At 39.0% G+C, this 23,659-nt stretch overlaps 1 protein-coding gene across 6 annotated transcripts; it reads right to left on the reverse strand.

Moving 5' to 3' along the window:
• Positions 1-1,503: 1,503 nt before the first annotated feature.
• Positions 1,504-23,235, reverse strand: REST (RE1 silencing transcription factor). Of its 6 annotated transcripts, XM_037034072.1 has the most exons (5): positions 22,900-23,235; positions 19,671-20,574; positions 13,709-13,792; positions 5,281-7,034; positions 1,504-3,439 (listed from the first exon to the last, which is right to left on the reverse strand). In XM_037034072.1, exons 2-5 carry the CDS (start codon positions 20,563-20,565, stop codon positions 3,413-3,415), a joined length of 2,760 nt encoding a protein of 919 aa, XP_036889967.1. In that variant the 5' UTR covers positions 20,566-20,574; positions 22,900-23,235; the 3' UTR covers positions 1,504-3,412. The 6 variants fall into 6 exon arrangements, with proteins under 6 accessions (XP_036889967.1, XP_036889962.1, XP_036889966.1 ...); XM_037034067.1 differs by having other exon boundaries at positions 1,507-7,034; XM_037034071.1 differs by lacking the exon at positions 22,900-23,235 and adding an exon at positions 22,497-22,645 and having other exon boundaries at positions 1,507-7,034.
• Between the last annotated feature and the right edge of the window lie 424 nt (positions 23,236-23,659).

The following is a 23,659-nucleotide window of genomic DNA, read 5'->3' on the forward strand; positions in this document are numbered from 1 at the left end:
AAACAGGTTTATTAAAAGTTAAAATGATTTGTCCAACAATAGTAAGATAGCTCTATTGTGAACCCCTCACTAGGCCCTGAAGAGCTCGTAATACAGCGAGCATCAAAATCCTCTGAAAAGGCTGTTTCTTAACATTAAAGTTTCCTGATTAGCACACATGAGCACTGTTCTCAGCACCTTCACCACACTGCCTTCATGGAGCTGAAGATAAGAGCTATAAAGGACCCCTGGGTGTAGCTCATACTACTATACTAGAGCCAAGCCCTGACTGAGACGTTAGGGAGGAAAAGGTTAATAGTAAATGTATGACACGGGTAAAAATCCTAACAGTGGTAAACCTCTGGGAAAACAGCAAGGGACGAGACACTAAAGTTCATTCTGATTCATTAAAGATAACAAACCAAATCAGACATCAATAGCATGTATGTATCCAGCCCTGGCTAGTGTAGCTCAGTGGACTCAGTGGACCAAAGCAAAGGGCCGCTGGTTCGATTTCGTAACAGAACATGCCTGAGTTGTGGGCCAAGTCCCCGGGGGGGGGGGGNGACTCGGGGGGGGGGGGGGGGCATGCAAGAGGCAACCACACATTGATGTTTCTCTTTCTCCTTCCCTTCTCCTTTCTCTAAGAATAAATAAAATCTTTTTTTTGAAAAAAGGCATGTATGTATTCACGGTAAATTCCCCGTATTTCTCCATATAACCTTGATCAGGCAGAAACTCCCCAGATCACAGTCACTGGTTCTACCATGCCAATAAAAGAAATGCTTGGAAATTCATTTTGCTTTGTTGCTTATGAGGAATCTTAAAGGAGGGGAAAGAGAGTGACTCACTCCCACTTCGAGTATGAAACACCCACTCTTTAAGATTCACGATACTGCAGGTCTCTTCGCTGCATCGGACAGAATGCAAACCCAGCTGCTGACGCTTACACAGCCAGAGAGGTTTCTCCAATTCCTCCTTTTTCTCAACTTCACAAAAACATAAGCTCAACTGTATATTTCCATTAACAAAAGAAGCAAAACCTCACTAACAAAAAAGTTTATCACTTTCTCTTGAGTTTCAATTTATTCTCTGAGTTCCGTTAAACACAGTAAAAATCCTTTAACACTCTGTAACTCAACTTACCTTCCCTTCCATCACCTTCTTCTGTTTATGAGTCAAAATTTACCACCACCATACCTGCCAAGGGACTTGTACATTAAAACTGGTAAGGGGACCTGCGACTGGGAAGGAATTACCATATACAAAGTCTTCTGTGAATTGATCTCTCATTGTTTCTCCCTCCCCTCGTCTCCCAGGAAGCAGGTAACAGGAAGATATGCTTTGGACTACTTACTATACAATGGTTTCTTTCCCCAAGCAATCGGTTGCCATGACCTTTTAATCTACTATGAGTTACCTGGAGAAAACAATTTATAAAATTACTGATATACTTGCAATTCCAGCAAAATAAATTTAGCTTCCTTGGTACTTGATATACCAGTAATAAGCAAAGGCACAATATGCTTTTTAAAACTTTATTTCAACATAACTATGCTTACAGAAATACACTCATATTGGTTAATAGAATGCAATTTAACTTATTTTACATGATTTTGGACCAATAACTTGGTACATGGTTTAAGCATTTTTAAAAAAAGATTTGCAATCTGGTTTATTTTTCATCTATTACAAATGTATATAAAAGACCATCCATCAAATGCTGCTAAAGCAAGCAGCAAGAACCTTGAGAAATTAACCTTTGGTTTGTCTCTGAAAAATAACACGTATTGCACTGTAAAAGTTTATAAAATTGGTGCAACAAAATAGTGTTGCAATGTTTCCATGCCAGTTTACAAAGTTCAATAACTAATAGATGCTGAAAAGGGTGGTGAGAGCCTATGTACACAGGTGAAACTGTAAAAGCTATCTGATTTAGTTAATATTGCATGTAGATTGCAAATCTACACAAACCAAGATTCAGATAACTTCCTGAATCTGATTAACACTATCAGCTCAGTTTATCTGCTGAGGTCAACAAGGAAACTCCATATACTAGCTATTTTTCTGATTTATGCAAAAAAGCAAATTACACTTCTTCCCCAGCTTTTCAGTCCAGAACTGATACTGACACTACAGGCAAGGTAGTCCTTCCATCGTCAACATTCATAGGGTGACATGTGATGAGGTCTACTTGGGTTTAAATATGTATTAGCACTCAAATGCAAAACAGTCCCCAAAGTTAAAGACCACAGGACTTTAGAAGTGACTCTAAAAAATAAAATGGCCCTTCTTGGAAGACTAGAAAAAACATCCAGCCATAGTTATAAGAAGCCTTGTCAAAAACGGTTACCCCTTGTAAATTACACTTCAATTAAAAAAAAAAGCCCCAAAGCAGCTCTGAAAAAAGAGGAAAAATATATAACTTAAAATATCTTGAAAACATTACAGATGCAAAAAGATAGTTAAGAGATACATTTTCATAAGACTACCTATGATTAGGCTTATAATGTCTTCTAGGATTTCAAGTTTATCTCTAGTTACTAAACATCAATTTACATATGACATGTTTCACTTTTTATTCCTTTATCAAAAGGGAAAATTCTAGTTTCAATTCTATCCAGTGGAGGGGAAACTGAAAAAAAAAAAAAAGATTCAAACAGTTCCATGCAAATATCACATTTTGCAAATGGAAGAACTCCCAACTAGACTAGAAGTTCATATTACTAATAAACTTTTCACTGAAACAATTTTTAGTAAGTACAAATACATGGCATTAAGGTTCAGAACCTAATATAGGCCTGACAATCAAGTCCTTGTTTTCTGGAAGAAAGGCCTCAAGTCCTACTCAATTTCTAGTAACAATTTTTTCAGATCAATTTAAACAATAAAGGGTTTTAATTTCCTTTACATTTTTGTTTTTGGTGTTCTGGTCTTTAAAACTAAATAAGAAAATCAATCCAATTCCACAGAGGTCATTTTTTTCCTCTTTTGTAGTATCAAAGAATCCACAAACACCTCTCCCCCAAACTGATTCCCAGTCTCTAATCTGTACTTAACAGGAATCTTTTCACATATAAAGTAAAAGACAGCTTACATAAAATGTACCCATGAACATCAAAACTAGCTGTTAGAAAGATTTAACTAGCTTTATAATTTAAGTTTTAAAACATAAATATTTGCAGCTTGATCTTCTGTTGACAATGATTGTCGGAGCTGAGAATTCACCTAGAATTCAACATCATTTACAAATTCCCATTCATGCACACAAAACACACACCGTGAACACACAACTTACTCCTCACGTCTTGAGAGAATCATCTTTCAATCTTTGGCCTCCCAGTCAATTCAAACGTCTTTCAACTCAAACTTCACTCTCAGATTTTTAGCAAGTTTTCCACCCACACTTCATCAATGCTTTTCCTAATCTTCTTCATGTTGCACTGCCAAACTCTGAAACCTGTGCCCCAAAGAGATCACCAGATTAAAATAGTAATAATAAATGAAATATAAAGTGGTTAATTCAAAACAGAAAATGGAAAATCAGAATTATTCAAGATTCCCTACTTGAGACCATACTTTATTTTTACTGCAATGAGTAACTACTATCAGCAAGAAAAATCCTATGCTGGATTTCCATATTCTTCAGCACCTGGCCAAAGAACCTACAAAAACAGTTTGGGAAAACACACTCCCTTCCCCATACAAAGTATTCCCATAGGAACACCAGGATAGCTGCAATTCATTTGAGGCCTCACCTGTATAAAGAGGCTGTCACAGGAACAGCCAGGAAACCCACTAGTTTGTGGAGATCCCTGAGAAAGTGTGATTTTTAAAATCTGAACTGTAACTAAGGTTCACCAGCCTTTTTCATTATATTCATAGGAAGTAGCAGCTGGCTAATCAGCACTCATACTGCCTTTATCATCCTAGGCTTTCCATATAACTGCTATGGCTTTGGAATCTCACAGCTGACATCCTGTGTAATTTGCAGGTGGTATGTGTCTCTTAATTTCAGGTTTGCAACTTCCCAATGTCACACAGTTGAGTAGTCATATGGACACCAACCATCTACGAAAAAAAGTTTTCCTCAAAGATGACTTAATACTGTACATTTAAGAAGTAGCTGTACTAAAACAGGCCAATAAACTTTACTTACAGTTGGTATTTGAGAGAAAAATCCATTCAATATAGAGCCTAGTGGTTCATTTATTGCAAAGTTTAAATTGAGAGCTGTGTGAATTTACTACATCCACTTAAAATAAATAACTTACATGAAATACAGATCTGGCATAGATATAAGGTGTGAAAATCAAAATCAATGACTTGAACCTGCATGTTTCATTTGCTCACAAACTTGCACACACTAATATTCTGCAAAAACGACAATTGCAGCAAAAGAAAAACTGCCCTTTTGCAAACAAGACTAAAAGCATCCCTCCAAAGAGGACAAAATAAACATGCATATATATGTATAAAGTGTTACTGTTCAACACAAATGCTATATCTAGGAAAAATTTAACTGCATAGTTAAAAAAAAACACAATGTGCAATATAGCCATTAAAGCACCAAAATAAAAAATAAGATAAAAAAATCAATGTTCTTATGACGATTAACATATACAAATAAGAAATATTGATCAAAACTTGGGAGTAAATACCTGGACTGAAACAATGTCCACTGTTGGGAGATTTTTTTCAATTTAAATGTCTCTTCTCACCTCTAAAAAAATTTTAAAGTGCTAACTTTATATAAAGCAGGCAAATTCTTCAAGTAATTTGCTATTTAAGTATGCCAATTTTAATAGAGCTAAACAAAAAATTAACAAGAAACTAAACTGTAAGAGGAAGACAGACATGGGGAGGAAACTGACAAGTCATAGCAAGACAAAGCAACAGAATGCGGTACTACCACCTTGGCCTTCTAGTTTCAATTAAATGCACAAGCTAAAAGATTTAGGTGTCTGCAGGTTTAGTACACTAACTCCCTTGGATTTGCTAAAATTTACACGCTAGGTATACGGAGTCCTAAGAAAAAGAGTGCCACTTAAAAATCAGCATCAGACACTTATTAAAGCAACTCTAAAAATAAAAGGTGGTCTACCAGTATAAATGAATATAAAATGTAGACCTTATGAACTAAGAACTGAAGCCTTTTCCAAAGTTTAATTACTCCTGCCCTTTAGCTGCTTTTTCAAGGAAGTATACATTAACCAAATGGCGATTGAGGTGTTTGCTATAATCTTTCTCCTTTCTAAAAGAACGATCACAGAAGATACAAACAAAATCTCCTTCAGGCACCTTGACTGGCAAGGCTTCCTTTGCATTCTTCCTACTAGTTTCTGGTGGAACTGGCCGGGCCCCATTTAATCCAGAATCATCACTACCCTCTGACATGTTGTCGCTTAGGTCACTTCCATCATGACTGTGGATGCCTTCATCCTCATCCATTTCCTGAGACTCGTTTACTGCAATGGTGACAGGAGGTGATGTCACACCAGTTTTGAACACTGCTTCACCTTTCTCTGTTGATGGGGGAAGAAGCAGTGGTGAAACTGGTTCTTCGACTGCTGAGTCTTTTCCAGGGGGACTCTCTGTTTTGTTCTCACTAGTGTCCATTTCACAAAGCCCAGTGTCAGCCTGCTGTTTACCATCTGATGTTTCGCCCTCTGGCATATTCAAGTTCTGTTCAGAGGATGAAGTATCGGCAGATTCCTTGATAACAGCATCAAGACCAGCTAGACTCTTATCTGCCTCTGCTGCTTCTACTTTTTGAAGGGGAGCTTCTTTATTTTCTTCGCATTCGGTGAGTGATTTTTGGTCTGCTGACTCCTCTTCTTCTAAGTTTTCCTTTGGCAATGGTGGTGATGGTGGTGAGAAATCCTGTGCCCCTGCACTTTCCTTCCGAAGCTGGCTATCTTTAACAGGCACTAAGCCAACTTCAATTAGGACTTGCTCCTTCCTAGCCATTTCATTCTGCATGTTCAACTTTGCCTTTTTATTATCTTTTTGAGGAGACCTTTTGGAAACTGGAGGCTCCGCCACAGGAGCAGGCTCCACCCCAGGAGGAGATGCCACAGGAGGAGGCTCCTCCACCTGCACAGCCCCCTTCGGAACAACTTCCATCAGAGAAGGCTCCTCAGGAGGCGGCGGCTCCGTCTGAGCGGGCTCCACGGGGGGCTCCACGGGGGGCTCCACGGGAGGCTGCAGCTCTGTCTGCGTACGCCCCCTCTGAACAGTCTCCTTCTGAGCAGGCTTGCTGCTTTTTTTACTTGATTTATTATTTTTCAAAGTTTTTTTCTTTGTATTTTTTTTCCCAGAAGTATTTTGCTTCTTATTCTCCTCTACTTTGTTCTCAGCCTTTGGCGCTTCCTGACTATTTTTGGACTTGCTTTCCGTCTTCTTTTTCTTTTTTGTCACAGGTTCCTCATCATTAACAGAATCTTGTGAGGAATGAGCTTCAGCTTCTATCTTCCTTTTACTTTTCTTGGTTTTACAGGTTTTTTCTGAATTGTTTCCTGTACGCACATCCACGTCTTTAGCTTCCATTGCTGATTTGCGAGTTCTGGTAGTCACTTGGATGGAAGCATTACTACAAGGCTTTTTCTCCTTTGAAACATTATCTTTTTTCTCTGCTTTTACAGACTTCTCATTTTTCTTTCCAGCCACATCCCCCTTTGTTTTTGTCTGCTCTGTTTCTGTTTTTTCCTTGGTATTGTTATCAGGCAAGTCAGCCTCCCGCTTTTTGGTTTTCTTTAGTTTCACTTTTGAGACATCCATTGTTTTATTAGGACAAGTAGGATGCTTAGATTTGAAATGATACTGCAGATTACACTTCTTGGAAGCTGCATAGTCACATACAGGACAATTGAACTGCCGTGGGTTAACATGTAGCTCTACATGTTTTTTGAAGTTACTTCTATCTGCTGTTTTGTAGTCACAGTGTGGGCAGTTAAGAGGTTTAGGCCCGTTGTGAACCTGCCTTGCGTGGCGAGTTACTTCATGTTGATTAGAGGCCACGTAACTGCACTGATCACATTTAAACGGCTTCTCACCTGAAAGTAAACGAGACATTAAAGACATATTAAAAAATAAATTCAAGATTTTACTAAAATACTAAGGAATTGAGCTATGTAAACAAAAAACCCACAAAAAAATATTTTTGAAAAGTGTTTCATGCATTTACATTTACCATATTTATTTGTATATTTTCCTATCCCTTGACATTGATTCTCAAACCAAACAAAAACAGTATCTCACAGTCATCATTGTCTAAAAAGTTCATCAAGCTAGGTTCTCAAGGACTATTAAAAAGCAGAGACTCGTTAGTATACAATTACTGGCAAAACTGAGCTCTAGATACTCATTTTGGGGCAAGGACTCTCAAAAAATAACTTCAAGTGTTTTATGTTTAGTTAAACAATTGTGCAGTGGAGTAAAATATAAAATTCATACATATTTAAGATAAAACTTGAGACCTCAAAGAAGTACTGTGTACTCTAAGCTACACTCCCGAACCTTCAGCACAGAAGTTTTAAAACACTGCTCTCACATCAGGGAGCAAAGGCTTTTTCTTTAAATTTAACCCTTTTATCCCTCTAGGCAAGAGCTGAGTCAACCTTTATTGGGCAAATTTTTCCAACACCAAAGTTGCTATTTTAAAGCAAAAATATAGTCTGATCAGAAATCTTTTGATTTTTACCCATCTTCTTCTTTAAAAATGGGCCAAGAACCTAGGTAAATGAGAAGGAGCATACAAATAGATATGGTATACAAAATAAGCAAACAAAGTCATAATCACAGGTACATACAGAACCAGAACTCCCACCCCCAAATTAAAGGTACAAGAGTAACACATTCTACCTGAATACATACCCATCTAGATCACACTCTAGTAAATATTACCAAATGGTATCCATACCCCACTGGTCCAATGGAATGCATAGCAGAAAAACGGAAATTGACATTTATGAAAATTCATCTCTCAAACAATCGCAAATTCATAGCAAATCTTAATTTTTTCATAAAGCAAAGCTACTCAGACATTAAATAAAACCATGTAGATGGTAAGCTCTACATAATTAGACAATGTCTGATAACAAAAGACTCAATCACAAAAACAAATACTTATCCAGGTATGTCAGATTGGATACGTAGATAAGTGGACAACTCTTTTCCATGCTTATTCACTAATAAATTGGTAAATACAGGTTTCTATAGCACATGGTATTACACCATAGTACTTGGCTCTATCCTGTCCTCTGCCCAATAAATCGCCTCAGTGGAGACAAGCATTTAACACATACATAGAACAGGCAAAGATAGGTGGCATCATAGTCAGAAACTTTTTTGGAGTAAGAGTGTCTGTCTGGGTGATCAATATGGCACCGTGCAACTTATTGTGAGATCTCGAGCAAGGTACTGAAAACTCTCTAAGGCTCAAGTTCCTTATCTGTAAAATATTCTTTTTTAAAAAGTTTTTATCGAATTTATCAGGGTAACATTGGTTAATCAAATTAAAGGTTTTAGGTATATAGTTCAATATGTAAAATATTGTTGAGTGTCATGAACTATAAATAATCTAATCCATATTAAGCTCTTAGCATCGGCAGGCAGAAAGGAAATCATTAAGCATTACTTTTCATCACTGTTGGAACAACCTGGTTACTTTTTAGTATGAGTCAAAAAAAGTGGGAATAAGAGGTCTTTCCACATAAACCGAACCTCAGAGCAAACATCTGATTAATGCAGTTTGCCTCCTCATGAAAATATCTGTGCTAACTAAAAAATTATAATGTAACAGCACCATTTTAAAAGCCCTAGTGAATAAGGGCACCGTGTTTACATATTTACATAGCAAGCATCAATCAAGTTACAGAAAGATGTAGGAATCTGTTCAAAATTTGACGGCAACATAATTTACCTGCTCTACTCATTTGCTGCCCCCATGTTCCTTCTAGCGTCATAAAAATCCTGCTTGTATTAGAACATCTACTCATCCAATCGTATAGCTTATTAGTACCTAGCTGAATATAAATCCTTTTGCCCTGTACCAATGGTTTTAACTTTTTTTCAATTCTAGTAATACAAGATGAGACAAAAATAGGTTTACAGTTCATGTAAAAAAAAAAATAAATACAAGAATAAAATGTTTTACATACTCACAACTCTAAACCTACTTTTGCTCCACCCTATTATTTACCTATATTTTTCATCTTTATGAATTCATCACATATCCATTTTACTCTCCCCAAATTAATTTATAGATGTATGGCAAATTCAAAAGGGGATTTTTTTTTTACAAGCTTTACACATTCCTATCATGAATAATCTAGAAAGAACAGCAAGGAAAATTTCTAAGTAAAAGAATAATAAGGGCATACAACTGATTACTACTCAACAATAAAAACAAAGTTCTGATCACAAAATGGGATGAATTATCAAAAACATTTCATAGGAGAATGTTCTTTCTGATGGGAAAAGTTAGAGATCTGGTTGGGTGGGACTATGAGAGTACTGACTGGAAAGGGTAATGAGGCAACTTTTCCAAAGGTGGTAAAAATGTTCTACATCTTTAATTAATCTGGGCAGTAGTCAAATAGGTGAAAACAGATGTAAGGTCACTGACTATATATCTAAGATGTGTACATTTTCATGTGTACAAATTAAACTTTAATAAAATATTGTTTAGCCCTGGCTGGTGTAGCTCAGTGGATTGAACGCAGGCTGCAAACCAAAGGTCTCCAGTTCCACTCCCACTCAGGGCAGATGGTCGAGTTGCGAGACAGGTGCCCAGTAGGGGGCGCACGAGAGGCAACCACACATTGATGTTTCTCTCTCCTTCCTTTCCCCTCTCTAAAAATAACTAAAACCTTAAAAAAAAAAACATTTAATACTATTGCAGAATTCATGAAGAGAGTCTCAAACTATAACATCTTTCAAGTAAGCCCAGCTATTAAAATAATGCCCCGATAATAATAATGATAGTAACAATAAAGTACTTAGTGAAAGGAAAATAAACTGATTGCTAAATAAAATAATTTTCTATCTTAAAAAGAGTACTAAATGGAGGTGGTAATTGGAAAGTTTTAAAATTCCCTTTAACATCCATTATGCTCATAATTGAAAAATATTAAAAATGAACTCTTTTTTAAGAGAGAGGGGAAGGGAGAGAGAAACATTAATCAGTTGCCCCTTATATGCACCCCAACCAGGGACTGAACTCGCAACCTAGGCATGTACACCCTGACTAAGAATCAAACTGATGAGCTTTCGCTGTGCCAAACACCATCCAACAAACTGAGCCACCCATGTCAAGGCAAAAACGAACTCTTAACACAGCAAGATGGGGAACTAAATAAATACAAACAATGTATTTCACCCAATAAGAAATACTTCACCCAGGATGAAATGGAAGCATCTCCACTGAGAATGTGAAAGGGAAAGCTGAGGGTAATGTCAGTGTCTCCAGGACCACCCAGGTCAGGACTCTAACAAACATCAGGTAGTTTCACACCAATAAAGGAGAAAAACACCAGAGTAGGGTAGTGTCTGTGTTTTCATCAATATTCAATTTTCTTTTTCCAAGGGACTAAATCAACATTCTAGTCCCTTCCCTATTTGGCTCGACATTCTACCCTATGGATGGAAATACTCCAAGAAAATATTCAATGTGTTTTTGCCTCAAAAACCAATCTCTTTGTCAGTTTAGCCAAAATGTATCAACTCAACAAAGACTGATCTCTTCCAGAAATAAGAGAGTGAGCACACACATCCCTTATGTATAATATATTCACATGAACAAGGAACAAAATGCCCAAGATGACCTGTAAAGATCAGACCGCACTCCGCAGAGAAGGCACCCATGAAGTCACTCCATGCAACCCCATCAGAAACACTCACTTCTCAATTTGAGCAAATTTAGCTTTACGTTATTCCAAGTGTTATCAGCAACATTTATTAAAAATATTAAAATACAGTATCTGCTGAAAATAATTCAGCATACTCAAACACAAAAGAGACTGGCCATGTTTTTTCCTGTTTGCAACTCTAACAGTAGGCATCCAATACAAGACAATGGCTCTACTCTCTCAGTACACCCTGGTTCCAATTTCATTACGCAGTAGCTTCTTCAGCCATTCTCTGAGCCATATAATGTTCTTTCAAGGCTGCTGATAACTAAAAATGGAAGAGTAAGGGAGTCTGACACCAAATCCTAGCTCTTCTAATTTGGAGGAATGACAACCTTACATGGAACATTTATCTTCTCTAAACCTATGTCCTAATCTACAAATTAGGATTAAGTTATTTGAAGAGTACTAAATTTGGAGATAACAAATCCCAATTTTTCAGTACCCAGCATGCATACAATAAATAGTAGCCTCTATTCATTATTAACAGACTTTTTAAAATCGATTTGAGAGAGGAGGGGAGAGACAGAGATTGATTGATTTGTTATTCCACTCATTGATGGATTCACTGATTGCTTCCTGTATGTGTGCCCTGACCTGAAATGACACCCACAACGTAGGTGTACGGCAACAACACTCTAGGCTATTAACAGACTTTTAAAAGACTTTCTATACCACTAACAAACTACTACAAATCACCTTTCAAATATAGCAAAGAAAATCCAAGACAACAGCACACTCAAAACTGTTCAGGCAAAGATTACTGACCAGTATAAAACACCACAGACAAATGCTGATTCCATGACAAAAGTATTATAAATTCAGTAAAAAAGATATGAGTAGTATCATTCTAATCCAGTGACCTAACCAACACTTGTAAGGGTCAATCAGATATGACTTTAAATGAAATACCATGAAGTTAGTTATCAAGCATTTAATTTCCATTGTGCAAGTAATACAAGGCACACGGACAGAGAAACTAAATGACACCAAGAGAAAGCAAGTTAAGACAAATCCGGAAAAGTGATATTCTACAAGAAAAATGGCCACATTTTTTCAATGCCTTTGTTTCCCCATTTGTAAAATAGGAGTAGAACTTACACATCGTAGGATAGTTAGGAAGACTAAAATGAGTTAACTCATGTAAGGTTCTTAAACATTTTATTGAAGAGCAAGAGCATAGCTGACAGCAAGACATATATATGCCTCCCTTCAACGAAGCCTTAGAAAGCATCCAAGTTCCCTCAGAAAATGAAACCAGGAAGTGCAGAAAAAATAACTAGGTTCTGGTTAAGAGACCCAACTCAGTAACTCTGGAGACTTAGAAGGCACATTCAATGTATATTAACCTGACAAGCATGTATCAAGAAAGGCTTGCCAGCACACCATGCAATCCCTTCATTACTACTCAAGTCAGAATCTGTACTGTGATCATGACTTACTCATCACTGACTTCAGACAGCTATATTCAATTGCAATAAAATGCAAGTATTTAATTTTAAATTTTGTAGTAGTCACATTATAAAGGTAAAAAAAGAATCAGATAAAGTTAAATTTACAAATTATGTAATCCAATATATCCAACATTATGTCAAAACTCAAAAAAATCAGTATTTAAAAAATAGGTTATTTACATTTTCTTTATATCGTTTTTGTTTAGAGAGTCAAAGATGGGAGAAGGGGAGAGGGCAAGGGAAGAGAAGGGAGAAAGATTGTTGTTACACTTATTTATGTATTCATTAGTTGATTCTTACATGTGCCCTGACCAGGGATCAAACTTGCAACCTTGGTGAATTGGGAGGGTGCTTTAACCAAAGGAGCTCTTCATACTAATTCGAATTACTGTTCGAATTTCAGTTATTTTATACATCTCAATTCCAACCAACCACATTTCACAAAGCTCAATAAGCACACGGGGCTAGTGGCTACCCAACTGGACACACAGATGTAAGTTACTTGTTAACTTATGGAGATGGGTCTACACCGACTTTTGTAAACAGCAAGACTTTATTTAGCACAGTTTGCCCACAGGGGGTACATCATACATATTCTAAATCTGGAAGGAGAGTGCTCTGATCAGACATGGCAGTCCACCAAGGATCAATCACGGCCAAAATGAAAAAACGACCCATTCAAGACCACTTCTGCTAATTATTCACTCCTTGGCCAACTTGGTAACCGAGACCAATTCTGGTTGGTGATCCTGATTCTTTCACTGAAGTAGATAAACCTCCCACCTGTTATAGTCCTGCATTTTATCTACTATAGACTAGTAAATTAATATCTCAGATCATGTATCATTCTTTAAAGTTTACCTTTTGTAAATCGGTCCTCAAAGAAGCCCTATCAACTTGCAAAAGAGAACAAATCCAAATTTCAAGACCTGAGAAGCTAAGAAGAGATCCCTGGAGCCTCATGACCACACACCATGAAACTTGGTGTCACACTGTGTTGAGGAAGGAGTGCGAGAAGGTAGTTGTCCCAAAGGATTAACCGGCCTTGGTCTATGAAAGTAGTTCAGCTTTTGTTAGTGTCATGAAACTTGCTGAAGAGCTAATAAAAATTAAGGACCTGCCTTCCAGAAAAGTACACACACATTTACATTTACAGGAGTTCCATCTATGGACTCATTAACAATTTCCACTTAAATACAGCTCCATGTTAATAGCTCCATATTAACACAACATTTATTTTTAGCTCTAATTTCTAAATTGTATTAAAAACATAATCATAAATAATGTCCCAGGTCCAAGTCTAGAAGAACATCCTTACAATGGTGATTTACTAAAAATGACAGAGAACTCCCATTTCTTACCAACCTGAGTGAGTACGCATATGTCTAGTTAGATGAGTCTTCTGAGAACTTGAGTAAGGGCAAAGTTCACATTTATATGGGCGTTCTCCTGCAAAAATATAAGGATTAATGTTTAAATATGATAAAAATACAATCCTTACTAATGTTATATATAGTCAATACCGAGTATTTTTAATATAAATGTTTTTCCTATACCTACTAAATAATTTATGCAAATATTAGAAATGTTAATTATTTCACTAAGAATTTAAATAATATCATCATCTCAATTTTGCTAACAATATCATTGGCTTTCTTGAAAAATTCACTTTAGAGAGAAAGTGAAACAGAAAAAGACATCAATTTGTTTTTCCACTTTTTTATGCATTCAGTGGTTGATTCTTGTATGTGCCTTGAGGGGGAGAATCGAACCTGAAACCTTGGCCTATCAGGACAACCCTCTAAACCACCCTAGCTAGCTACCTGGCCAGGGCTACATTAAATATTAAGAACTAAAAATTTATCTTGATAAGGCATAAAGAAGCATTCTTTAATTAGAATTATCCTTAAAGAAAAATCTACCCAAATTTTCTGAATTATGACTTAGTTAACTTTTTTTTTAGACCCTTGTAAATGATAAATCTGCCATTTGAAATTGTTCCACTTAAAGCAAGAATGCTGTTAGTGGGGATTTTGTTGCTTTACTCTAAAAATTTCAAGTGGCAGATATAACTGTTATGAAGTAAGTCAGTGTTAAAACAAAGTTTATTCATAAAACCACCAAGACAGAACAATTGAAGATGAGAGGCCAGTGAGTTACTACTGTACAGAAGAATTGAAGGCAGGAAAATGCATGTTCTGTTTTTGTTGGAGCGTGGGTTGTCCAACCACAAAAGTGTTGGGTTTTTTTTAAGCTCGAAAATTTGTTTCATCTAGTCTTTGGTCACAAGGTAATAATTATGACCTTGAGCAAGTTTCTGTGTCTAGAAAAATAACAGTATCTTCACTTCTTAGAATTGTGAGAAATTAAGTTAATACACACAGAGTACTTAACATTGTGCCTGGTGATAAACATCAGCTATTTTGTCTACATAGTAAAATACAGCAACACATGTGTCTAATAAAATGAGACAAAAGAACGAATGAAAAAAGAAAAAAGGATGTGGTGATGAGTGAGAAATGTGTTTCCAGTAACTGCTCAGCTGTAACTGGCTGGTAGCTATAGATTAGCTGTAAATAATTCATAGCATAGAATGACTACTTTTAACTGGAAGAACTTTAAGAAAGTTTTCAAGGTTTTAAAAGTAGTTCTTTACAGAAGAGCCACAAATGGCCAATTAGTACATGAAAAGGTGCACAGTATCTTCAGCCATAAGGGAAATGAAAATCAAAATAAGATGAAGAATTCACACCTGATTATGCTGGCAATAATCAAAACAACAGATAAGACATTCTAAAAAACAAAAAACCAATAGTAACAAGTTTTGGTTAGGATACAAAGCAACTGGAACCCTTTTATACTGCTGGGCTTGTAAACTAATGCAGCAACTTTAGAAAATATTTTGGCAATTCCTCAAATGATTAAACCTAATTATTAGGCCCAGCAATTCTACTCCCAGCTATATATATATCCAAAGGAGATTTTTTAAAAAAATCGTCCACACAAAAACTCGTACAAGAAATGTACAGAGCATTACTGATAGCAGACGAAAAAGTGGGAAAAACCCAAATACCCATTAACTGGTGAATGGACAAACAAAGTATTGTGCATGCTTACAAGACTTACATGACAAGCAAAGGAAAATAAGTACTGTACATACAACATGAGCAAACCTTGAAAACACTGTGCTACGGGAAAGCAGTCACACAGGACACATATTGTATGATTCCATATATATGAAATGTCCAGAACAGGCCAATACATAGTGAATTGTATGCTGTGTATCTCAATTAAACTGTTACTTTAAAAAGTTAATGAAATAAAAATTAAATAAAATACTGCTATAGAGTAACATGAAGAATCAATAAAGGAGAATTTACTTTTAAATTCTCTGTAACAAAGTAGATTGCTTTTATCTGTGCAATTCTACACTATAGGCACAATCTACAAAATAGTGATTTTTCAGTCACACAAACAGGCAAGAATGCCATCTTTTAAAGTAGAATTCATGAACTGGTTACATATCTAAACCACAAAATTAAAAATCTTTTGATTGAAGACAAATGAAAACAGTCTTCAGCCCCCACCATGATAATTACCCATAAAAAGAAATTAGGAGCCCTGGCTGGTGTGGTTCAGTGGATTGAGCGCAGGCCTATGAACTTTAAGGAAGCTGGTTGGATTCCCAGTCAGGGCACATGCCTGGGTTGCCAGCCAGGTCCCCAGTTGGGGGCCCATGAGAGGCAACCACACAATGACGTTTCTCTCTCAATCTCCCTCCCCTCCCCTCTCTCTAAAAGTAAATAAATAAAATCTTATTTAAAACAAATGAAATTAAGGAACTTTGAATCTGCTGAAGCTGACCTTAGGAACCTCCTCTAAGTAAACAAAGGCTACTGTCGGGCATACTCACTTCATCAACAGATAATTCTGAAGATTAGCGTGGAATTGAAGGAAGTACCTGCCACTGATCACTCAAAAGAAACCCATTAACTGACTCTGAAAACTAGGTTACTCAATGAGAAATAAGTGATTCTGCTATCATTCCTTTTCTCTACTCTTCAGCACTAGATAAATTTATTTTTCCATAAGTACAATTTCTTTTGCACCATGTATTAATACTAGATACTCTCAGAATTTAAATAAATTATCCTTTAATCTACACATCAGCAAATTGTTTTTTAAAAAATCATAAATATCACAAATAGGGTAAAAAAGGGGGGAAATCCCTTTTAAAAGCATAAAGACCAAATAAGTTTAACAATAAAATGTGAAATGAGGCACATACAACCAATGTTAGTATGTAAATCATAACCTTATGGTGAAAATACCAACCTCAAATTAATGTGAAAATGTTAATAAATGGCATAATCTATATAAATATGTAGCCATTAAAATTAGTCACCCAGACTGTAATTAAGTGAAAATAAATCACTACAATAAAAAAATTAATACATGAAAAAATTTTAAACCTTTCACATAAAAAATTGGAAATACACACAAAAATTAAAATTTCCAGTTGTCTTTTTTCTTCTAAAAATGTTTTTGTTTTTAAGATTTTATTTATCTATTTTTAAAGAGAGGAGAAGGGAAAAAGAGAGGGAAGAAACACTGGTTGGTCCCCTCACGCAAGCCCCCAACCAGGGAGCCCCCCTGACAGGGAATTGAACCAGTGACCTTTCACTTGGTTGAGCGTCAGCCTCAACCAACTGAGCCATGCGGGTCAGGGCTAAAAATGCTGTTAAATCAACAGTTTAGATTTACGGTTGAAAACATTTTTAATTTTGTTAGCCTGTGTCACCCCAATAAATTCAACAAAAAGGAAATAAAAACATTTTTAGCTTTTAAGGAAAATTTTTAAACCTGTCCAGTGACCCAACAGTTCGAAAGGTATCAAACTAAAACTGATAAAAATAAAAAATTAATGTAACAAAGGCAATGAGGTGCTGGTAACATTCTCTATGCTGACTTTCAGGGTGGTTAGGAAAATATATATTTGTAAAACTTCATCAAGGTGTATACATAAAAGTCATGAGCTTTACTACGTTTCATAGTTAATACCTGAAAGCTCTACATTATAGCCAATTCTAAATTAGACTTAGAGGTTTTCAAAAGCTGTTAAACGAATATTAAGTACTTAAAAATGAAGTGTACATATGGTCTTTGGGATCAGTTTTAAGACATCGTAGGTGAGGTTAGTTTTAGTCTTTAACAATTTGTTTAACTCAAAAAAATGTTAGGCGATTAATGGGGCAGGATGCCCACATACTTTGTTTCCTACACTATATTTTTTGTAATGTTTGAACTTACTTTAGTTTTGAAATAAAATGGTTTCAAGGCATGTTGACAATCATTCATAGGTTACAACAAACTGCAAAAGGGCTACAAATTATTTTGCTTGACAAGATTTAAAACTTTACATACAGAAGCCATCTGCTGGAGCTTAGAAATCTTGCTGCAGAAATCTTTCATTTAATGGAATTTCACCTGCAAATTTGACGTCTACCACTTAAGCTAAGAGGTATCAATTTATCTCCCCACTGTGTCCCACACTTTACCAGCGGGGTTCAGCCCTACAAAGCAACAACTCCCGCAAAAGGGAACTGAACCCAACAGCATTCAGTTTATTCCCCTTTCACTTGGGATGCAAGAGCACAGCACTAGATCCCCCCCGTTTTGTTCAGACCAGCAATCAGACCTGAGTACCAACTCTTAACAGGAAAATGTAGATGAAAATTAAGTCAAGAGTTTCAAACATTTCTTTGAAAAAAATGAGACCACTAATTACAATAATTTGAAAGTAAATTTAAAAGTGAATAATCAACAAGTGTTGAGGAGAAAGGGGAGTAACCACTGATGTGAGTTTCTTTTTGAGGCAAAAAGACCTAAAACTGATAGTGGTGATGGCTGCAACAACACTGTGACTATGTCATTTTTGAATTGAATTTGGGGGGTGTCACTGGTTAATAAAATTATATAGGTTTCAGGTATACAATTCTATATAATACATCAACTGTATAATATGCTGTGTTCACCACTCCAAGTCAAGTCTCCTTGCATCACCCTTTATCCCCACCCCCTCCCTGTAACTTCTACCTTCCCCAACCCACCCGGCCTCTGGTGATCACCATGCTTTAGTCTGCATCTATGAACTATCTTTTTGTTTTGTTTGTTTTTTTGCCTAAGCTCTTCACCTTTAACCCAGCCCAAAACTCCCCTCCCCTCTGAGAGCTGTCAGTCTGTTCTCTACCTCTGGGTCTGTTTCTACTTTGTTTTGGTCATTAGATCCCACACATAAGTGAAATCATATGGTTCCTGTCTTTTTCTGACCGCCTTATTTCACTTAGCACAATGCTCTCCAGCACTGTGAATGCATTAAAACCACTGAATTGTAACGTTAAATGGATGAGCTCTGTTAAAGCAGAGTGCAGTATATCTCAATAAACCTACTATTTTAACAAATGAATTGCAAAATGTGACCAAATACTGATAACTGTTGGACATAGGTGATGGGTGCATGTTGAAACAGTGTAGCATCAAGTGTAGCATCTTTACTTTTAAGATGTTTGCAATTGTTCATACTTTTAAGACTGTTCCTTTTTTTGACAGAATGTACTTATAAATTAGGAAGGTCCTCTTACCTGTATGAGTCAAATATGCTGAACATTATTTTCTGTCTGAAAAATAGTTGCATTTTCCACGTGTTTCCTTTCTGAGGACAATGGGTTCCAAGCGTGGTGATCCCACCAATCCTCTAAAAACTAACTCCTCATACCTTTCTATGTTTGGGGGACAAAACAAGTTAGGTTGTCCTATTTGGGAGCTCAATACCGTAAGTTAAATGTTCTAAATAGTGCGAGACTGTGTTAAATGGAGTTATGCAAATATTAATCAGTGGATTTTTTTCCTTTTTGTCTAAGCCCTCAATTCCTTTGGGAAACTACTGTATGCATCTTAACACGTGTTCACTGCCAAATCAATCTTCTAAAAAAGTTGTCTAATCTGGCTAAATGGTCTATCCCAAGTTGCTTAAAATATGTATTTTTGAAACATTGATAAGCTTACTAATAGCTATTCTTCCATATAACACTCAGTACTTGTGTTCCTTCACTGAATCATTTAATCCTATAGTATACTGTGACCTCCACTGAGAAACTGAAGCATATACAAAATAAATAATGAGTTCAAGGTCACAAAGAAAGCATATAATGAAACCTAGGTTTGAACTCAGGGTCCCCCTTCCCCCTTTTCAGCATTATTTTTTAACTACCCACTCAATTAACTACCAAAAGTAACGTGAACTTACGGACTGCAAAGAGCCTCTTACCTGTATGAGTTCGAACATGTTGAACATAATTGTTCTTTCTGTCTGAAAAATAGTTGCATTTCCCACATGTGTACACTTTCCTTGGAAAATGGTTTCTCAAGTGTTTTCTCCAGTGATACTCGCTTACTGTGGTGTATGTGCAAATGATGCACTTATAGACTCGCTCATTATCCCCAGCTCTGGTGTGGTGTTTCAAGTGAGCAGTATAGTGATCATATCGATTGGTATTGTAGCCACAGCGGTCACAGCGAATGGGGCCCTTGGAGAAGTCTCCCTCTTCTGCAGTGGAAGAGCCAGATTCCCTGGCTTTTGCTTGCTTCTCTGCACTTTCTTCCACAAAAAACTTCTTGGCACTATGAACTCTGATGTGGTGCACAAACTGTTCTTCAGATTCAGCTTCATACTGGCATGGCTTACAACGAAAGGGTTTGGTCTTCAAGTTTTTGCATTTGTCTTCTGCTCCAGGTGTTTCAGGAGGAAGATCCTTATTTGAGCTATAAATTTCTGGGGCAGCTGGTACCTCAAACACAGGCTGCGGTTCTGTAACACTGAGTTCCAAACTTTCCAGTTCCATGTTTTCCAGTCCATTGGGTTCGTCTTTTACTTCCGGAGACTCCTCAAGTCCTTCTCCATCACTATCTGAAAAGTTGTTATCCCCAACAGGCATCAATTCTGCCATCTGTCTTTCTTCACCAACTAGGTAATCACAGCAGCTGCCATTTACTTCCCCAGTTAAGGCCACATTTGCCAACATGATAAGCTGAGGAGCAGCCAATTCAGCTTTGGAGAGGTCATGCAAGTCATACATATCGTTAGGCAAGGCCATGCCAATGTTGCCACTGCTGTTGAATAGCCCTCCTCCTCCAGAAGACTGCCCCATTACCTGGGTGGCCATAACTGTATTCTAAATTCAAAACGAAACAAAAAAACACAGAAGCACCAGTTTAAATACAACTCTTACTGGTCTAAAACCAAAACATCTCTGTAATTCTCTGTAACTTTTTAAAAGTACGTTTTCCAATACAATTTTGAAGTTCAATGAACTTGGTTAACTAGTAAAAATAAGCCTTTAAAATCTTTTTGTATCAAATTGTCTTTATTGCATCATCCCAAAAATTTCTATTACCCCTCAAAAATTTTATCAATTGTTTGACATAACTCATCCATCAACTAGGTCTACTACTGGCAAACAACACTTTTTAATTTTTCTGGCAAAAAAATCAATAGCCTTCATTTTTAATGTTAATTTAAAGTATCTTAAAATTCAGTACATGAATAATAGTAAATTGCCAGCCTCTCAATTATCCCTTCAACCTTTACTGGTATGAATCTGAAACACAAGAAATTCAAAGCCAGACAAACGTCTAGAAAGTAGAAGCTGAAATAAGTGGTCAACTGAACAGAAATTCACATTACCTCAACTAATACCAGAGGAGTAAACCACTGTGAAAAAGTACCACAATGGTAGTTTCTTTTTTTTCCTGATTTGTCCTGTTTGAAAGGAGGGAAAAAATAAGAGCCTACTTTTCCTGTGAAAAAGTTTGGTGTACTCAAAACTTCACAAATGAAAATAATCGTTTTAAACACCTAATAAAATAAAATAATCATAAAACTCAACAGTCAGCAACTTTTTTCCATCGTGTTTGACTTGGCCTACTTGCCTAGTGGAAGCCATTACAAGATCACCTTCTTGAAAACATGTTGGGCTTTTTAAAATCGTCTTAACCAGGTTGCTTTCCACCCTTTGGGTACTATTCTCAAAGTAGATGTTTTCTTGCAAATTACATAAAATACTAAAAAAGTTAGACCCAAAATACAAAAAGTAATCCGTTTCACCAAAATGGATAAACACAAACCGGTTGAGTATAGTACCAACAAAAGTTGGAATCAAATGCCATCACAGAGAACAAACCGAGGGTAAAAGCTGTCCCAAGGTTTAACAGCCCGAGCTACTTGGTTATTTAACCAAGCATCGACTTTTCTAATACTCCCCAAAACCCTAACTACCATCCCTAATAAAACGTTAACGTTTCTCAGGAAGACCATCCCAGTAAAGTCCCAAAGCCCAATGTGTTGCACGAATTCCTATGTGCTCCTGCCACCAGCGACTGCCTCGGCGGCGGCATTCCTGGCTGAAATAGGCATTCGGCCATTTTCTCAAAATACCAAACACAAAGCAGCTCTTTGCAAACTCGGGCGCTCTCGCTTCCTCTCGGCTCGCCCCGCTCACTGCACACATTTACAAACCAGTTCACAGGAGTTGCCCCGACACTCTTCCTGAAGTTTTCCTGTGCTCCCCAACACTAAAAAAGGCAAGAGGGGCCAACTCGGGGTGCAGTTGGGCCAGACCAAGACTTGCCCAGTCCAGCCTCCTCTCTGGCCTTCGGGCCCGCGACTGGGAAGAGGGCAAAGTTACCGCGTCGCCGGAGTCCCGGCTCCTCTCACTGTCCCCGGGCTCGCCCTCCGCAGAGGGTCTGAAGGCTCCGCGGGCGCCCTCCGGAGGCGTCGAGCCCCGAGCACCAGGGGGGCCCCCACGAGCGCCCACCGCCCCCGGAAGTTTGCGAACTCACTCCCCCACGGCGCCACGCGGGACGTGCGCCCCAGCCCTGCCAGCTCCGGCGGCAAGGTGGCCAGGCGCGGAGGGCCGCGGCGGCGAAACGGCCCAAGTGCAGAAATCGCTGTCCAGCCCCATTGGCGGAAACGCCCGGGCCCCAGGGCTGACTCAACCCGCCCGGCCGCACTCAACGGCACCTTCCGGCGAAAGGGAGAGGCCGGAGAGGGAGGGGGACTGGAGGGCCGCAAGCAGGCGAGGGGCTGCGGCGGGACCTGGGTGCAGCAGGAGGACGAGAAGGAAGTTTCAGGACTAGGGCCCCAAGCAGCTCCGCTCCTCGGCCCCAGGAACCCGCTGCAAGGCGCGTCGGGGCCCGCGCGGAGGCGGAGGCCGGGCCTGGACTGGAGAAGGGGTCCAGGCGCCGCGCAGCTCCCCACGGACGCCCCCGGCCCATCCCCCGGGCCGCGCCAGTGTAACCCGATCCCGCTCGGCCACCCGCCCCCGCCCGGCGCGGCGGCCGCCGCCGGAGCCACAGTATCTGCAAATCAGCCCTGGACAGCGCCTCGCTCCGCGTCCTTCCGCGCCCTCCCCCTCCCGCGGGCGCCGCCGCCACCACTACCGCCCGGCCGGCCCTCCCCCACCCCTACGACCGAGCCCTCAGCCTCGCGCCGCACTTACTGGCCTTCCTCTGCGAGGAGGGACTAGGGACCCGGCGTCGCCGCTCCTTCTCCGACTACTTTTCTTTGTTGCTGGAGTTTCGGGGGAGGGGAGAGGGAGAGTGGAAAAGTTAGGCGCTGGGGCAGTCAAGGCCCGCGAAGGCCCGGGAGTGGGGCTGCAGAGAGTACTGACTGCCGGCTATCGCCCTGCGGTCCCGGCCGCCGCCACCGCCGCCGGGGTCTGGGGCCCCGGGCCTCGGCGGCGCTTGCTCTGTTGCTGCGCCGCGAGCTCGCGGGAGCCGCACATTCCAGCACAGCGCTGCGCACCCGGCCCGCGCTGCCGCTGCCTCCCGCGGGACACGCCTCCTCCTCCGCCCGCGCGCGCCCGCGGGACACGCCCACTCTACCGCCCGCGCGCGTGGCCGCTCGGTATGCCCCGCCCCTTGGCGAATTGGGTTGCGCTGGGCCGGGGCTGCGCTGGGGGCACGCCTAGAGGCACCCTCACTTAATCCTTCCGGCCCCTCACTCTAGACCTTAGGTCAAAAAAAAAAAAAAGGCTCCCTGCTCCCTTTCTTGATTTCTTATTAAATAAGCTACAAAAAAGTAAGCCCCCAGCGCAGGCGAGAATGTTTGAGAATAGAGGTGTTCAAAGAAAAATCTCCAGGCTTTAACCGTACTCTTTAGAACTATTGTCACCCGCCTTCAATATCAAAAGCGCTGGAAGTACCCTTCAGAATCTCCTGGACGCTTCAGCCATAGCCAACCCTTAACTAATGAAACTT

The sequence above is a fragment of the Sturnira hondurensis genome, unplaced genomic scaffold, assembly GCF_014824575.4.
Source record: "Sturnira hondurensis isolate 20B ecotype Veracruz unplaced genomic scaffold, ASM1482457v3 Scaffold0022017, whole genome shotgun sequence".
NCBI lineage: Eukaryota > Metazoa > Chordata > Mammalia > Chiroptera > Phyllostomidae > Sturnira > Sturnira hondurensis.